Raw genomic sequence first — 13,389 nt, 5'->3', positions numbered from 1 at the left:
CAAAGGCTCAAAATAAAGGGATGGAGGAAGATTTACCAAGCAAATGGAGAACAAAAAAAAGCAGGAGTTGCAATTCTCATCTCTGATAAAATAGACTTTAAAGCAACAAAGATCAAAAGAGACAAAGAAGGACATGACATAATGGTAAAAGGATCAATGCAACAAGAAGGGCTAACGATCCTAAATATATATGCACCTAATACAGGAGCACTCAGATACATAAGGCAAGTTCTTAAAGACTTACAAAGAGACCTAGACTCCCACACAGTAATAGTGGGAGACTTCAACACACCATTGTCAATATTAGACAGATCAACGAGACAGAAAATTAACAAGGATATCCAGGACTTGAACTCAGACCTGGACCAAGCAAACCTAATAGACATTTACAGAACTCTCCACACCAAATCCACAGAATATACATTCTTCTCAGCACCACATCACACCTACTCTAAAATTGACCATGTAATTGGAAGTAAATCACTCCTCAGCAAAAGCAAAAGAACGGAAACCATAACAAACAGTCTCTCAGACAACAGTGCAATCAAGTTAGAACTCAGAATTCAGAAGCCAACCCAGAACCGCACAGCCTCATGGAAAATGAACAACTTTCTCCTGAATGTTGACTGGATAAACAATGAAATGAAGGCAGAAATAAAGATGTTCTTCAAAATCAACGAGAACAAAGACACCACATACCAGAATCTCTGGGACACATTTGAAGCAGTCTCTAGAGGAAAATATATAGCAATAAGTGCACACATGAGAAGAAAGGAGAAATCTAAAATTGACACCCTATCGTCAAAATTGAAAGAGCTAGAGGAGCAAGATCAAAAAAACTCAAAACCTAGCAGAAGACAAGAAATAACTAAGATCAAAGCAGAACTGAAGGAGACAGAAACACAAAAAACCCTACAAAAAATCAATAAATCCAGGAGTTGGTTTCTTGAAAAGATCAACAAAATAGACAGACCACTATCCAGCCTAATAAAAAAGAAAAGAGAGAATAACCAAATAGATGCAATAAAAAATGATAAAGGGGATATCACCACAGATTCCACAGAAATTCAAACCATCATCAGAGATTATTACAAACAACTCTATGCACATAAACTAGAAAACCTGAAAGAAATGGATAAATTCCTGGACAGTTGCCTCCTCCCAAGCCTAAACCAGGAAGAAGTAGAAACCCTGAATAGACCAATAACAAGGTCTGAAGTCGAGGCAGCAATTAAGAGCCTACCACTCAAAAAAAGCCCAGGTCCAGAAGGGTTCACAGCCGAATTCTACCAGACATACAAAGAGGCACTGGTACCATTCCTGCTGAAACTATTCCAAATAATCCAAAAAGAGGGAATCCTTCCCAAATCATTTTATGAGACCAGCATCATCCTGATACCAAAACCCGGCAGAGACTCAACAAGAAAAGAAAACTACAGGCCAATATCCATGATGAACATAGATGCAAAAATCTTCAATAAAATACTGGCAAGCCGACTGCAACAGCACATCAAAAAGCGTACACACCATGATCAAGTAGGATTCATCCCGGGGATGCAAGGCTGGTTCAATATACACAAGTCTATAAATGTAATTCACCACATAAACAGAACCAAAGACAGAAACCACATGATTATCTCAATTGATGCAGAGAAGGCCTTTGACAAAATTCAGCAGCCCTTTATGCTAAAAACTCTCAATAAACTAGGTATCGACGGAACATATCTCAAAATAATAAAAACTATTTATGACAAACCAACAGCCAATATCATACTGAATGGGCAAAAACTGGAAGCATTCCCTTTGAAACCTGGCACTAGGCAAGGATGCCCTCTCTCACCACTCCTATTCAATATAGTATTGGAAGTTCTAGCCAGAACAATCAGGCAAGAAAAAGAAATAAAGGGTATTCAATTAGGAAAGGAGGAAGTCAAATTGTCTCTATTTGCAGACGACATGATTGTATATCTAGAAGACCCCATCATCTCAGTCCAAAATCTCCTGAAACTGATAAGCAACTTCAGCAAAGTCTCAGGATACAAAATCAATGTGCAAAAATCACAAGCATACCTATACACCAATAACAGACTTAAAGAGAACCAAATGAAGATAGAACTGCCATTCACAATTGCTACAAAGAGAATAAAATACCTAGGAATACAACTAACAAGGAACGTAAAGGACCTCTTCAAGGAGAACTACAAACCACTGTTCAACGAAATAAGAGAGGACACAAACAGATGGAGAAATATTCCATGTTCATGATTAGGAAGAATTAATATCGTGAAAATGGCCATACTGCCCAAAGCAATTTACAGATTCAACGCTATCCCCATCAACCTACCAATGACCTTCTTCACAGAACTGGAAAAAACCACCATAAACTTCATATGGAACCAAAAGAGAGCCTGCATAGCCAAGTAAATTCTAAGCAAAAAGAACAAAGCGGGAGGCATCACACTACTGGACATCAAACTATACTACAAGGCTACAGTAATCAAAACAGCATGGTACTGGTACCAAAACAGAGATATAGACCAATGGAACAGAACAGAGGCGTCGGAGGTGACACAACATATCTACAACCACCCGATCTTTGACAAACCTGATAAAAACAAGCAATGGGGAAAGGATTCCCTGTTCAATAAGTGGTGTTGGGAAAACTGGCTAGCCATATGCAGAAAGCAGAAACTCGACCCCTTCCTGACACCTTACACTAAAATTGACTCCAGATGGATTAAAGACTTAAACATAAGACCTAACACAATAAAAACACGAGAAGGAAACCTAGGGAAAACCATTCAGGACATAGGCGTAGGCAAGGACTTCATGATCAAAACACCAAAAGCATTGGCAACAAAAGCCAAAATAGACAAATGAGACCTAATGAAACTCCATAGCTTCTGCACGGCAAAAGAAACAGTCAATAGAGTGAAGCGGCAACCAACAGAATGGGAAAAAATTTTTGCAGCCTACCCGTCTGACAAAGGGCTGATATCCAGAATTTACAACAAGCTAAAACAGATTTACAAGAAAAAAACAAACAAGCCCATTCAAAAATGGGCAAAGGATATGAACAGATACTTTACAAAAGAAGACATACATGAGGCCAACAAACATATGAAAAAATGCTCATCATCACTGGTCATTAGAGAAATGCAAATCAAAACTACATTGAGATACCATCTCACGCCAGTTAGAATGGCGATCATTAAAAAATCTGGAGACAACAGATGCTGGAGAGGATGTGGAGAAATAGGAACACTTTTACACTGTTGGTGGGAGTGTAAATTAGTTCAACCATTGTGGAAGACAGTGTGGCGATTCCTCAAGGACCTAGAAATAGAAATTCCATTTGACCCAGCAATCCCATTACTGGGCATATATCCAAAGGATTATAAATCATTCTACTATAAGGACACGTGCACACGAATGTTCATCGCAGCACAGTTTACAATAGCAAAGACCTGGAACCAACCCAAATGCCCATCAATGATAGACTGGACAGGAAAAATGTGGTACATATACACCATGGAATATTATGCAGCCATCAAGAACGATGAGTTTGCATCCTTTGTAGGGACATGGATGAACCTGGAAACCATCATTTTCAGCAAACTGACACAAGAACACAAAATCAAACACCACATGTTCTCACTCATAGGTGCGTGTTGAACAATGAGAACACATGGACACAGGGAGGGGAGCACTATACACTGGGGTCTGTTGGGGGGGAGTGGGGGGGACAGCGGGGGGGTGGGGAGTTGGGGAGGCATAACATGGGGAGAAATGCCAGATATAGGTGAAGGGGAGGAAGGCAGCAAATCACACTGCCACGTATGCACCTATGTAACAACCTTGCATGTTTTTCACATGTACCCCAAAACCTAAAATGCAATTAAAAAAATAAAATTAAATTAAATTAAAAATTCAAAAATAGACTCGGAATGGTGGTGCATGCCTGTAGTTCCAGCTACTCAAATGTGGCAGTAGGAGGAATGATTGAGCCTGGGAGGTCGAAGCTGGAGCGAGCCATGACTGCGCCACTGCACTCCAGCCTGAGCAACAGAGAGACCATGGTATCTCACACCTATAGTCCGAGCACTTTAGGAGAGTGAGGTGGGAGGATCACTTGAGGTCAGGAGTTTGAGACCAGCCTGGGCAACATATTAAGACCCCATCTCTACAAAAATAAAAATAAAAAGAATTAGCTGGGCATGGTGGCATGTTCCTATAGTCCTAGCTACTTGGAAGGCCGAGGCTGGATGATTGCTTGTGCCTGGGAGTTTAAGGCTGCAGTGAGCTATGATCGCACCACTGCACTCCAGCCTAAGCAACAGAGCAAGACCCTGTGTCTAAAAAACAGAATAGAATAGAATAACCTTCCATTTTTAGGCCTGTTAATTTTTAAGATTTAGTGGTAATTAGGCAATGAAGAAAAAAAGACAAGACAGTCTCTGTTCCCTATCCCTTGATTTAGACCAGGGGTATCCAATCTTTTGGCTTCCCTGGGCCTTATTCCAAGAAGAACTGTCTGGGGTCACACATAAAATGCACTAACGATGGCTGATGAGCTTTAAAAAATTGCAAAAAAAAAAATCTCATAAGGTTTTAAGAAAGTTTACAAACTTATGTTAGGCCACATTCAAAGCCATCTTGGGCTGCCATATGGCCTATGGGCCAAGGGTTGGACAAGCCTGATTTAGAGGAAAAAAGGGACATATAATAAAACAATGAAAATACCTGCAATGAACTAAACTGTGCTCCTTTCATCCTCCTTACACAAATGCATATGCTAAATGAAGCCCTACCCACAATGTGACTATGTTTGGAGACAAGACCTATAAGGAAGTAGTAAAGGTTAAACAGATGCCTAAGGGTAAGGCCTTAAGCTTCATATAAGGGCTACTGTCCTTACATCAAGAGGCAGAGAAACCAGAGTACTCTCTCTCTCCACTCACACACACAAGAAAGGCCCTGTGAGGATACAGCAAGAAGGTGGCCATCTAAAAATCAGAGAAGCCCCATCAGACACCAACCTTGATGTCGTCTCACTCTTGTACTTCCATCCCTGAGAATTGTGAGAAAATAAATTTCTGTTGTATAAGCCACCCAATCTGTGGTATTTTGTTATGGTAGCCCAAGCTGACTAATATAATACTTACGATTAAGTGCTATAATATATATAAGAAAGATATGTAACTACACTCGGGGGTTATGAAAGGATTCTCAAAGAAAGTGATGTCTGATGCCTAATCTAAGTCTGAGAGAACAAGAGAATTGATTAAACAAAAGGGAAAAGGGCTACTTCAGGCAAAGGGAGTTGCATGTCCAAAGGCATGTAGGCCAAAAAGCACAGCATGTTTAAGAAACAGCCAAGAGCTAGTTTAGCCTAGTTAAGGTGGGATAGAAATTCAAGGAGGGATTTATAGAAAACTCAGCTTGCATCTTGAAAGCAATAACTGGTGAAGAAATTCAGACCTTAAGTGGCTGGTTTTAATTTGTCATTTAATAGGTAAACAGACAGAAGGTAGAAGATGATATAAGGTATCCTGGCAGTAATCTGGGCAACCAAGACATGGAGAAGTGGAAATAGAGCTGAGAATGCATAGTTGAGATACTTAAAAAGCATGTAATTGAAGTGAAAAACTATACATAGTTGTAAAAAAACAAACCTGACTGCATTTGATTCTTTCTGCCTTTCAAGAAGTGTGGACAAGAATGAGAACATAACTCAGAGATCACTGCAGCACCTTGCTTTTCACGGGTACTGCAATGGAGATAGAAGTACAAGTGGTTTTCAAAGGTATTGGCAGTCTGCTGAGGGTCGTTAGAGTCACATCATGACTTTGGCACTGGCTGTGTGATTTCAAGAAGGTTAAGTCATTTCTCTAACTAAACTTTACTAGGAGAATGCTTAGTGAGTTCATCATAAGGGCCTTCTGATTAAACCTGGGTTCTGAACTGAAAAATATCTCATTTAATGCCCAATCTAACCTGTGTTCCCTATTTAACTTAGAGGAATGAGTAAGTAAATTTCAGACACAATATTATTATGCAATGTCAGTGAACTTTTAGATACATTGGATACTTGCCTTGGAATACTAGAAAGCAGCAATAATTTAAAAAGCACAACACACTGTGATATACAACCAATGGTACTGAATTACTCTAATAAGCTATTGCAATTTCTGACCACATTTGAATAAAGTTTTCTCCTCTAGGTAAGCCAGAAAACCCTTGAGGATAACTATACTCAGATTAAGCTCTTTCAAGTACTTTTGAGAAGAAAATAAGAAAATAATAAAAATTATAACTAGAAAATATTTGAGAAAAATAAATTTAGAAGAACTGTCATGTAATGGCATTATAAACAAAAGACTGATTTTCAAAAAACAATGACAAATCATGTATAAAATCATTAGACATGTGATTACATTTAATTCCAGCCATTCTAAGACTATCATAAAAAATAATTCAAACTGTAAGAAAAGATTGATAAACAAATATGTTCACTGTAGCAGTAATTATAACAGCAAAAAATAGCAATCAGCTTAACTGCCCAATATTGATGTAGGACAAGATACTTCCTAGAACTTAAAAAGTCGTATTTACAAAGACTCTGATACTTATTGTGACATTAGGTAAAAAAATATATAAATGTAGCTGTTGATATAAAATAATCTCAACTATTTAAAAAGTGTTATAAAGTAAATTCAAAAGCAAGATGATGGGTAGTTTTTTTTCTTTCATACTTTCTACATTTTTCAAATTTTCTGCCATGAAGATATATCTTTAATCAGAACATACACACACACACACACACAAATAACAACAACCACAACATCATCGTAGTCTATACCCTTTTATGTATGTAAGATGTACCCTGGCTTAGAATAAACAATTTTATCTAAATAAAAGTCTGTAGTTTTTATTATATTTTCATTACTTAAAAAGTATCTCTTACTTAGAATCTGTTGAGAAAACACATTTAAATTATCATTCGGGATTGTAATTATGGTTTTTATTTTTAAAAAAAAAATATTAAAAGGAATGACAGGACATCAACCAAGTGAAAATAACTGCTTGTTCATGTGATGGAATATGAATATTTCTTCTTCAGTTTCTAAATGCTCTACAGTGTTATTCATGTTGTTATATACTGCACCTAAGATTATGCACTTGAATGTTGTGTTAGGAGACATTGTAAGAGCTGTTAAGTGTATGGCTCTGGAATCTGAATGCTTAGACTTGAATGTGGGCTCTAACATACTTGATGACGGTGTGGCTTTGGGCCCTCAGGTCTTTCAGGTCCCACATCTATATGTGAAGCATAATGATAGTCCCTATACTTCACTGGGTTGGTGTGAGAATTAAAGGAGACTCTAGAAAGCCAAAACCCATCAGTGTGCTGTATCCAGGAAACCCATCTCACATGCAAGGATATACAAAGGCTCAAAATAAAGGGATGGAGGAAGATTTACCAAGCAAATGGAGAGCAAAAAAAAGCAGGAGTTGCAATTCTCATCTCTGATAAAATAGACTTTAAAGCAACAAAGATCAAAAGAGACAAAGAAGGACATTACATAATGGTAAAAGGATCAATGCAACAAGAGCTAACGTTCTTAAATATATATGCACCTAATACAGGAGCACCCAGATACATAAAGCAAGTTCTTAATGACTTACAAAGAGACTTAGACTCCCACACAATAATAGTGGGAGACTTCAACACACCATTGTCAATATTAGGCAGATCAACAAGACAGAAAATTAACAAGGATATCCAGGACTTGAACTCAGACCTGGACCAAGCAAACCTAATAGACATTTACAGAACTCTCCACCCCAAATCCACAGAATATAGATTCTTCTCAGCACCACATCACACCTACTCTAAAACTGACCACATAATTGGAAGTAAATCACTCCTCAGCAAATGCAAAAGAACGGAAACCATAACAAACAGTCTCTCAGACAACAGTGCAATCAAGTTAGAACTCAGAATTCAGAAACCAACCCAGAACCTCACAGCTTCATGGAAACTGAACAACTGGCTCTTGAATGTTGACTGGATAAACAATGAAATGAAGGCAGAAATAAAGATGTTCTCCGAAATCAACGAGAACAAAGACACCACATACCAGAATCTCTGGGACACATTTGAAGCAATCTCTAGAGGAAAATATATAGCAATAAGTGCACACATGAGAAGAAAGGAGAAATCTAAAATTGACACCCTATCGTCAAAATTGAAAGAGCTAGAGGAGCAAGATTTAAAAAACTCAAAACCTAGCAAAACACAAGAAATAACTAAGATCAGAGCAGAAATGAAGGAGAATAGAGACACAAAAAACCCTTCAAAAAAATCAATAAATCCAGGAGCTGGTTTTCTGAAAACATCAACAAAATAGACAGACCATTAGCCAGATTAATAAAAAAGAAAAGACAGAATAATCAAATAGATGCAATAAAAAATGATAAAGGGGATATCACCACAGATTCCACAGAAATTCAAACCATCATCAGAGATTATTATAAACAACTCTATGCACATAAACTAGAAAACCTGGAAGAAATGGATAAATTCCTGGACACTTGCCCCCTCCCAAGCCTAAACCAGGAAGAAGTAGAAACCCTGAATAGACCAATAACAAGGTCTGAAGTCGAGGCAGCAATTAAGAGCCTACCACCCAAAAAAAGCCCAGGTCCAGATGGGTTCACAGCCGAATTCTACCAGACATACAAAGAGGAGCTGGTACCATTTCTTCTGAAACTATTCCAAATAATCCAAAAAGAGGGAATCCTTCCCAAATCATTTTATGAGACCAACATCATCCTAATACCAAAACCCGGCAGAGACTCAACAAGAAAAGAAAACTACAGGCCAATATCCATGATGAACATAGATGCAAAAATCTTCAATAAAACACTGGCAAGCCGATTGCAACAGCACATCAAAAATCTTATCCACCATGATCAAGTAGGATTCATCCCGGGGATGCAAGGCTGGTTCAACATACGCAAGTCTATAAACGTAATTCACCACATAAACAGAACCAAAGACAAAAACCACATGATTATCTCAATCGATGCAGAGAAGGCCTTTGACAAAATTCAACAGCGCTTTATGCTAAAAACCCTTAATAAACTAGGTATTGACAAAACGTATCTCAAAATAATAAAAGCTATTTACGACAAACCAACAGCCACTATCATACTGAATGGGCAAAAACTGGAAGCATTCCCTTTGAAATCTGGCACTAGGCAAGGATGCCCTCTCTCACCACTCCTATTCAATATAGTATTGGAAGTTCTAGCCAGAACAATCAGGCAAGAAAAACAAATAAAAGGTATTCAAATAGGAAAGGAGGAAGTCAAATTGTCTCTATTTGCCGACGACATGATTGTATATCTAGAAGACCCCATCATCTCAGCCCAAAATCTCCTGAAACTGATAAGCAACTTCAGGAAAGCCTCAGGATACAAAATCAATGTGCAAAAATCACAAGCACTCCTATACACCAGTAACAGACTTAAAGAGAGCCAAATCAAGAACCAACTGCCATTCACAATTGCTACAAAGAGAATAAAATACCTAGGAATACAACTAACAAGGAACGTAAAGGACCTCTTCAAGGAGAACTACAAACCGCTGCTCAACGAAATAAGAGAGGACACAAACAGATGGAGAAACATTCCATGTACATGGCTAGGAAGAATCAATATTGTGAAAATGGCCATACTGCCCAAAGTAATTTACAGATTCAATGCTATCCCCATCAAGCTACCAATGACCTTCTTCACAGAACTGGAAAAAACCACCTTAAACTTCACATGGAACCAAAAGAGAGCCTGCATAGCCAAGTCGATTCTAAGCAAAAAGAACAAAGCGGGAGGCATCACACTACCGGACATCGAACTATACTATAAGGCTACAGTAATCAAAACAGCAAGGTACTGGTACCAAAATAGAGATATAGGCCAATGGAACAGAACAGAGGCCTCGGAGGCAACACAACATACCTACAACCATCCAATCTTTGACAAACCTGACAAAAACAAGCAATGAGGAAAGGAGTCCCTGTTTAATAAATGGTGTTGGGAAAACTGGCTAGCCATGTGCAGAAAGCAGAAACTGGACCCCTTCCTGACACCTTACACTAAAATTAACTCCAGATGGATTAAAGACTTAAACATAAAGCCTAACACCATAAAAACCCTAGAAGAAAATCTAGGCAAAACCATTCAGGACATAGGCGTAGGCAAGGACTTCATGACCAAAACACCAAAAGCATTGGCAACAAAAGCCAAAATAGACAAATGGGACCTAATCAAACTCCACAGCTTCTGCATGGCAAAAGAAACAGTCATTAGAGTGAATCGGCAACCAACAGAATGGGAAAAAATTTTTGCAGCTTACCCATCTGACAAAGGGCTGATATCCAGAATTTACAAAGAACTAAAACAGATTTACAAGAAAAACACAAACAAGCCCATTCAAAAGTGGGCAAAGGATATGAACAGATACTTTATAAAAGAAAACATACATGAGGCCAACAAACATATGAAAAAATGCTCATCATCACTGGTCATTAGAGAAATGCAAATCAAAACTACATTGAGATACCATCTCACGCCAGTTAGAATGGCGATCATTAAGAAATCTGGAGACAACAGACGCTGAAGAGGATGTGGAGAAACAGGAACACTTTTACACTGTTGGTGGGAGTGTAAGTTAGTTCAACCATTGTGGAAGACAGTGTGGCAATTCCTCAAGGACCTAGAAATAGAAATTCCATTTGACCCAGCAATCTCATTACTGGGTATATATCCAAAGGATTATAAATCATTCTACTATAAGGACACATGCACACGAATGTTCACTGCAGCACTGTTTACGATTGCAAAGACCTGGAACCAACCCAAATGTCCATCGATGATAGACTGGACAGGGAAAATGTGACACATATACACCATGGAATATTATGCAGCCATCAAAAACGATGAGTTCGCATCCTTTGTAGGGACATGGATGAACCTGGAAACCAACATTCTCAGCAAACTGACACAAGAACACAAAATCAAACACCGCATGTTCTCACTCATAGGTGGGTGTTGAACAATGAGAACAAATGAACACAGGGAGAGGAGCACTACATACTGGGGTCTGATGGGGGGAAATAGGGGAGGGACAGCGGGGGTTGGGGAGTTGGGGAGAGATAGCATGGGGAGAAATGCCAGATATAAGTGAAGGGGAGGAAGGCAGCAAATCACACTGCCACGTATGCACCTATGCAACAATCTTGCATGTTCTTCACATGTACCCCAAAACCTAAAATGCAATAAAAAAAAAAAAAGATGGTTGGCAAAAAAAATAAAATAAAATAAGAAAGCACCTAGGAGAGTGGATATTTTTCTTTAACCATCTACAGATTCAAATATTCATAAAATGATACTGGAAAATAACTGTTTTCTCAAATATTTTTAATACCAAATCAATTATGTGCCTTTATTAACACCTCATACTCAGTAGTTAGTACATGTTTAAAACAAAGCCTTATTAAATCTAAAAATATAACATTCTGAAAGTTAAAAGCAAAAATCCCTTAATTATACCTTGAAGAAGATAAAGGACAAGAAGCCAGAAAAAGATGACCTTTGATGTTACTTGTAACCACCACCGGAAGAAAAAGGGGAAAAATACAACTCGAACAATTCCCTTTCTGGTCAGGGAAGTCCAAGGACTTTCGGGCTTTGCCTTTGCAAATGCAGACCCTGAAAAAAGTAAAAGAGGACAACAGAGTATATTTACATATTATTCTTTAATTTCTTTAAAGAAAAAGTTTCAATGTTTGAAAAACACCACATAATTTTATTCTGTATTATACTATGAGTGAGAAATGTCCAATTTTTAGACACTTTATTATATTTTATTTATTTATTTTGAGATGGAGTTTTGCTCTTGTTGCCCAGGTTGGAGAGCAATGGTGCAATCTCACCTCACCACAACCTCCGCCTCCCAGATTCAAGCAATTCTCCTGCCTCAGTCTCTCGAGTAGCTGGGATTACAGGCATGGGCCACCACACCCGGCTAATTTTGTATTTTTAGTAGTAGAGATGGGGTTTCTCCACATTGGTCAGACTGGTCTTGAACTCCCGACCTCAGGTAATCCACCCACCTCAGCCTCCAAAAGTGCTGCGATTACAGGTGTAAGTCACGTCACCCAACCAATTTGTAGACACTTTTAAGTATTTTGAAAAAAAACATTTTTTGAAATAGCAGAATTTCTCCCACATATTTTATAAATATAAAACAATATTCAAATGTCAGATCCAGGTAGGAATTACAAATGACCACTTTAATTATTTTATTTATTTATTTTTTTTTTTTGAGACAGGGTCTTACTCTGCTGCCCAGACTGGTGTCAAACTCCTGGGTTCAAGAGATCCTTCTGCCTCAGCTTCCCAAAGTGCTGAGATTATAGGTGTGAGCCATTGCACCTGGTCCCATTCTCTCTTTTTAATACTATTCTTGTCTTCCTTAAGGCTCACAACGTTTTTATTTCTACAAAAACAGACAGACAGATAGATATCTGATATAGTTTAAATATTTCTCCCAGTCCAAATGTGATGTTGAATTGTAATACCCAGTGCTAGAGGCAGGACATAATGGGAAGTGTATGGGTCATGAGGGCGAATCCCTCATGGCTTGAGGCTGTCCTGGAGATAGTGAATTCTCAAGAGATCTGGTCATTTAAAGTGTGTAGCACCTCCCCACCACCACTCTCTCTGCCTCCTGCTCTGGCCATGTGATGTGCCTGCTCCCGCATGCCTTCTGCCATGAGTAAAGCTTCCCGACACCTCCCCAGGTACTGTGCTTCCTGTACAGCCTGCAGATCCATGAGCCAATCAAGCCTTTTTTCTTATAAATTACCCAATCTCAAGTATTTCTTTATAGCAATGCAAAAGCAGCTTAATAAAATATTTTAACCTATTTTGAAATGTTTCTTCCAGGACAATGTCTACTTGTATTAAGCTTTTGTTTATTCAAGACTCACCTCTTACAAGATCAACATCTATGAGGTCTGGTTTCACATGTGCCGTTTTCTTTGGTTTATTCCTTAGCCCCTATAATATATTAAAAGAAGTATTGAATTTATTTATATATATATACTTAAATCTAAAACAGGACAAAATCAATTTCTAAAGCTTTCAATTTAAAATAAAGTTGTTAATAGTACAAAATGTAACATATGATGCATTTGTTACAAATGGAACACAATTACAGTATTACAATAAATTTCATTACTGTCTAAAAAGATATATTTAGAGATGTGTATAACATGCCAGGCCAGTTTATTACTAACAGTACAATTCTAATACAAA

At 38.1% G+C, this 13,389-nt stretch overlaps 1 protein-coding gene across 4 annotated transcripts in view; it reads right to left on the bottom strand.

The window, feature by feature from the left end:
- The window catches only part of PHTF2 (putative homeodomain transcription factor 2), a 175,374-nt gene that overhangs the window by 59,598 nt on the left and 102,387 nt on the right, over positions 1 to 13,389 (bottom strand). For all 4 annotated transcript variants that reach the window (XM_012466553.2, XM_064374913.1, XM_064374907.1 and 1 more), the window contains 2 exons: positions 13,062 to 13,131; positions 11,620 to 11,778 (listed from right to left, as the gene is read on the bottom strand). In XM_012466553.2, coding sequence (XP_012321976.2) covers positions 11,620 to 11,778; positions 13,062 to 13,131 — 229 coding nt within the window. The remainder of the gene's footprint in view (positions 1 to 11,619; positions 11,779 to 13,061; positions 13,132 to 13,389) is intronic.

The sequence above is a fragment of the Aotus nancymaae genome, unplaced genomic scaffold (assembly GCF_030222135.1).
Source record: "Aotus nancymaae isolate 86718 unplaced genomic scaffold, 86718_ANA_hifiasm-v0.15.2.pri h1tg000002l, whole genome shotgun sequence".
Lineage (NCBI taxonomy): Eukaryota > Metazoa > Chordata > Mammalia > Primates > Aotidae > Aotus > Aotus nancymaae.
Note: the sequence above shows the minus strand (reverse complement) of the source record. Positions and strands in the feature narration are given on the sequence as shown.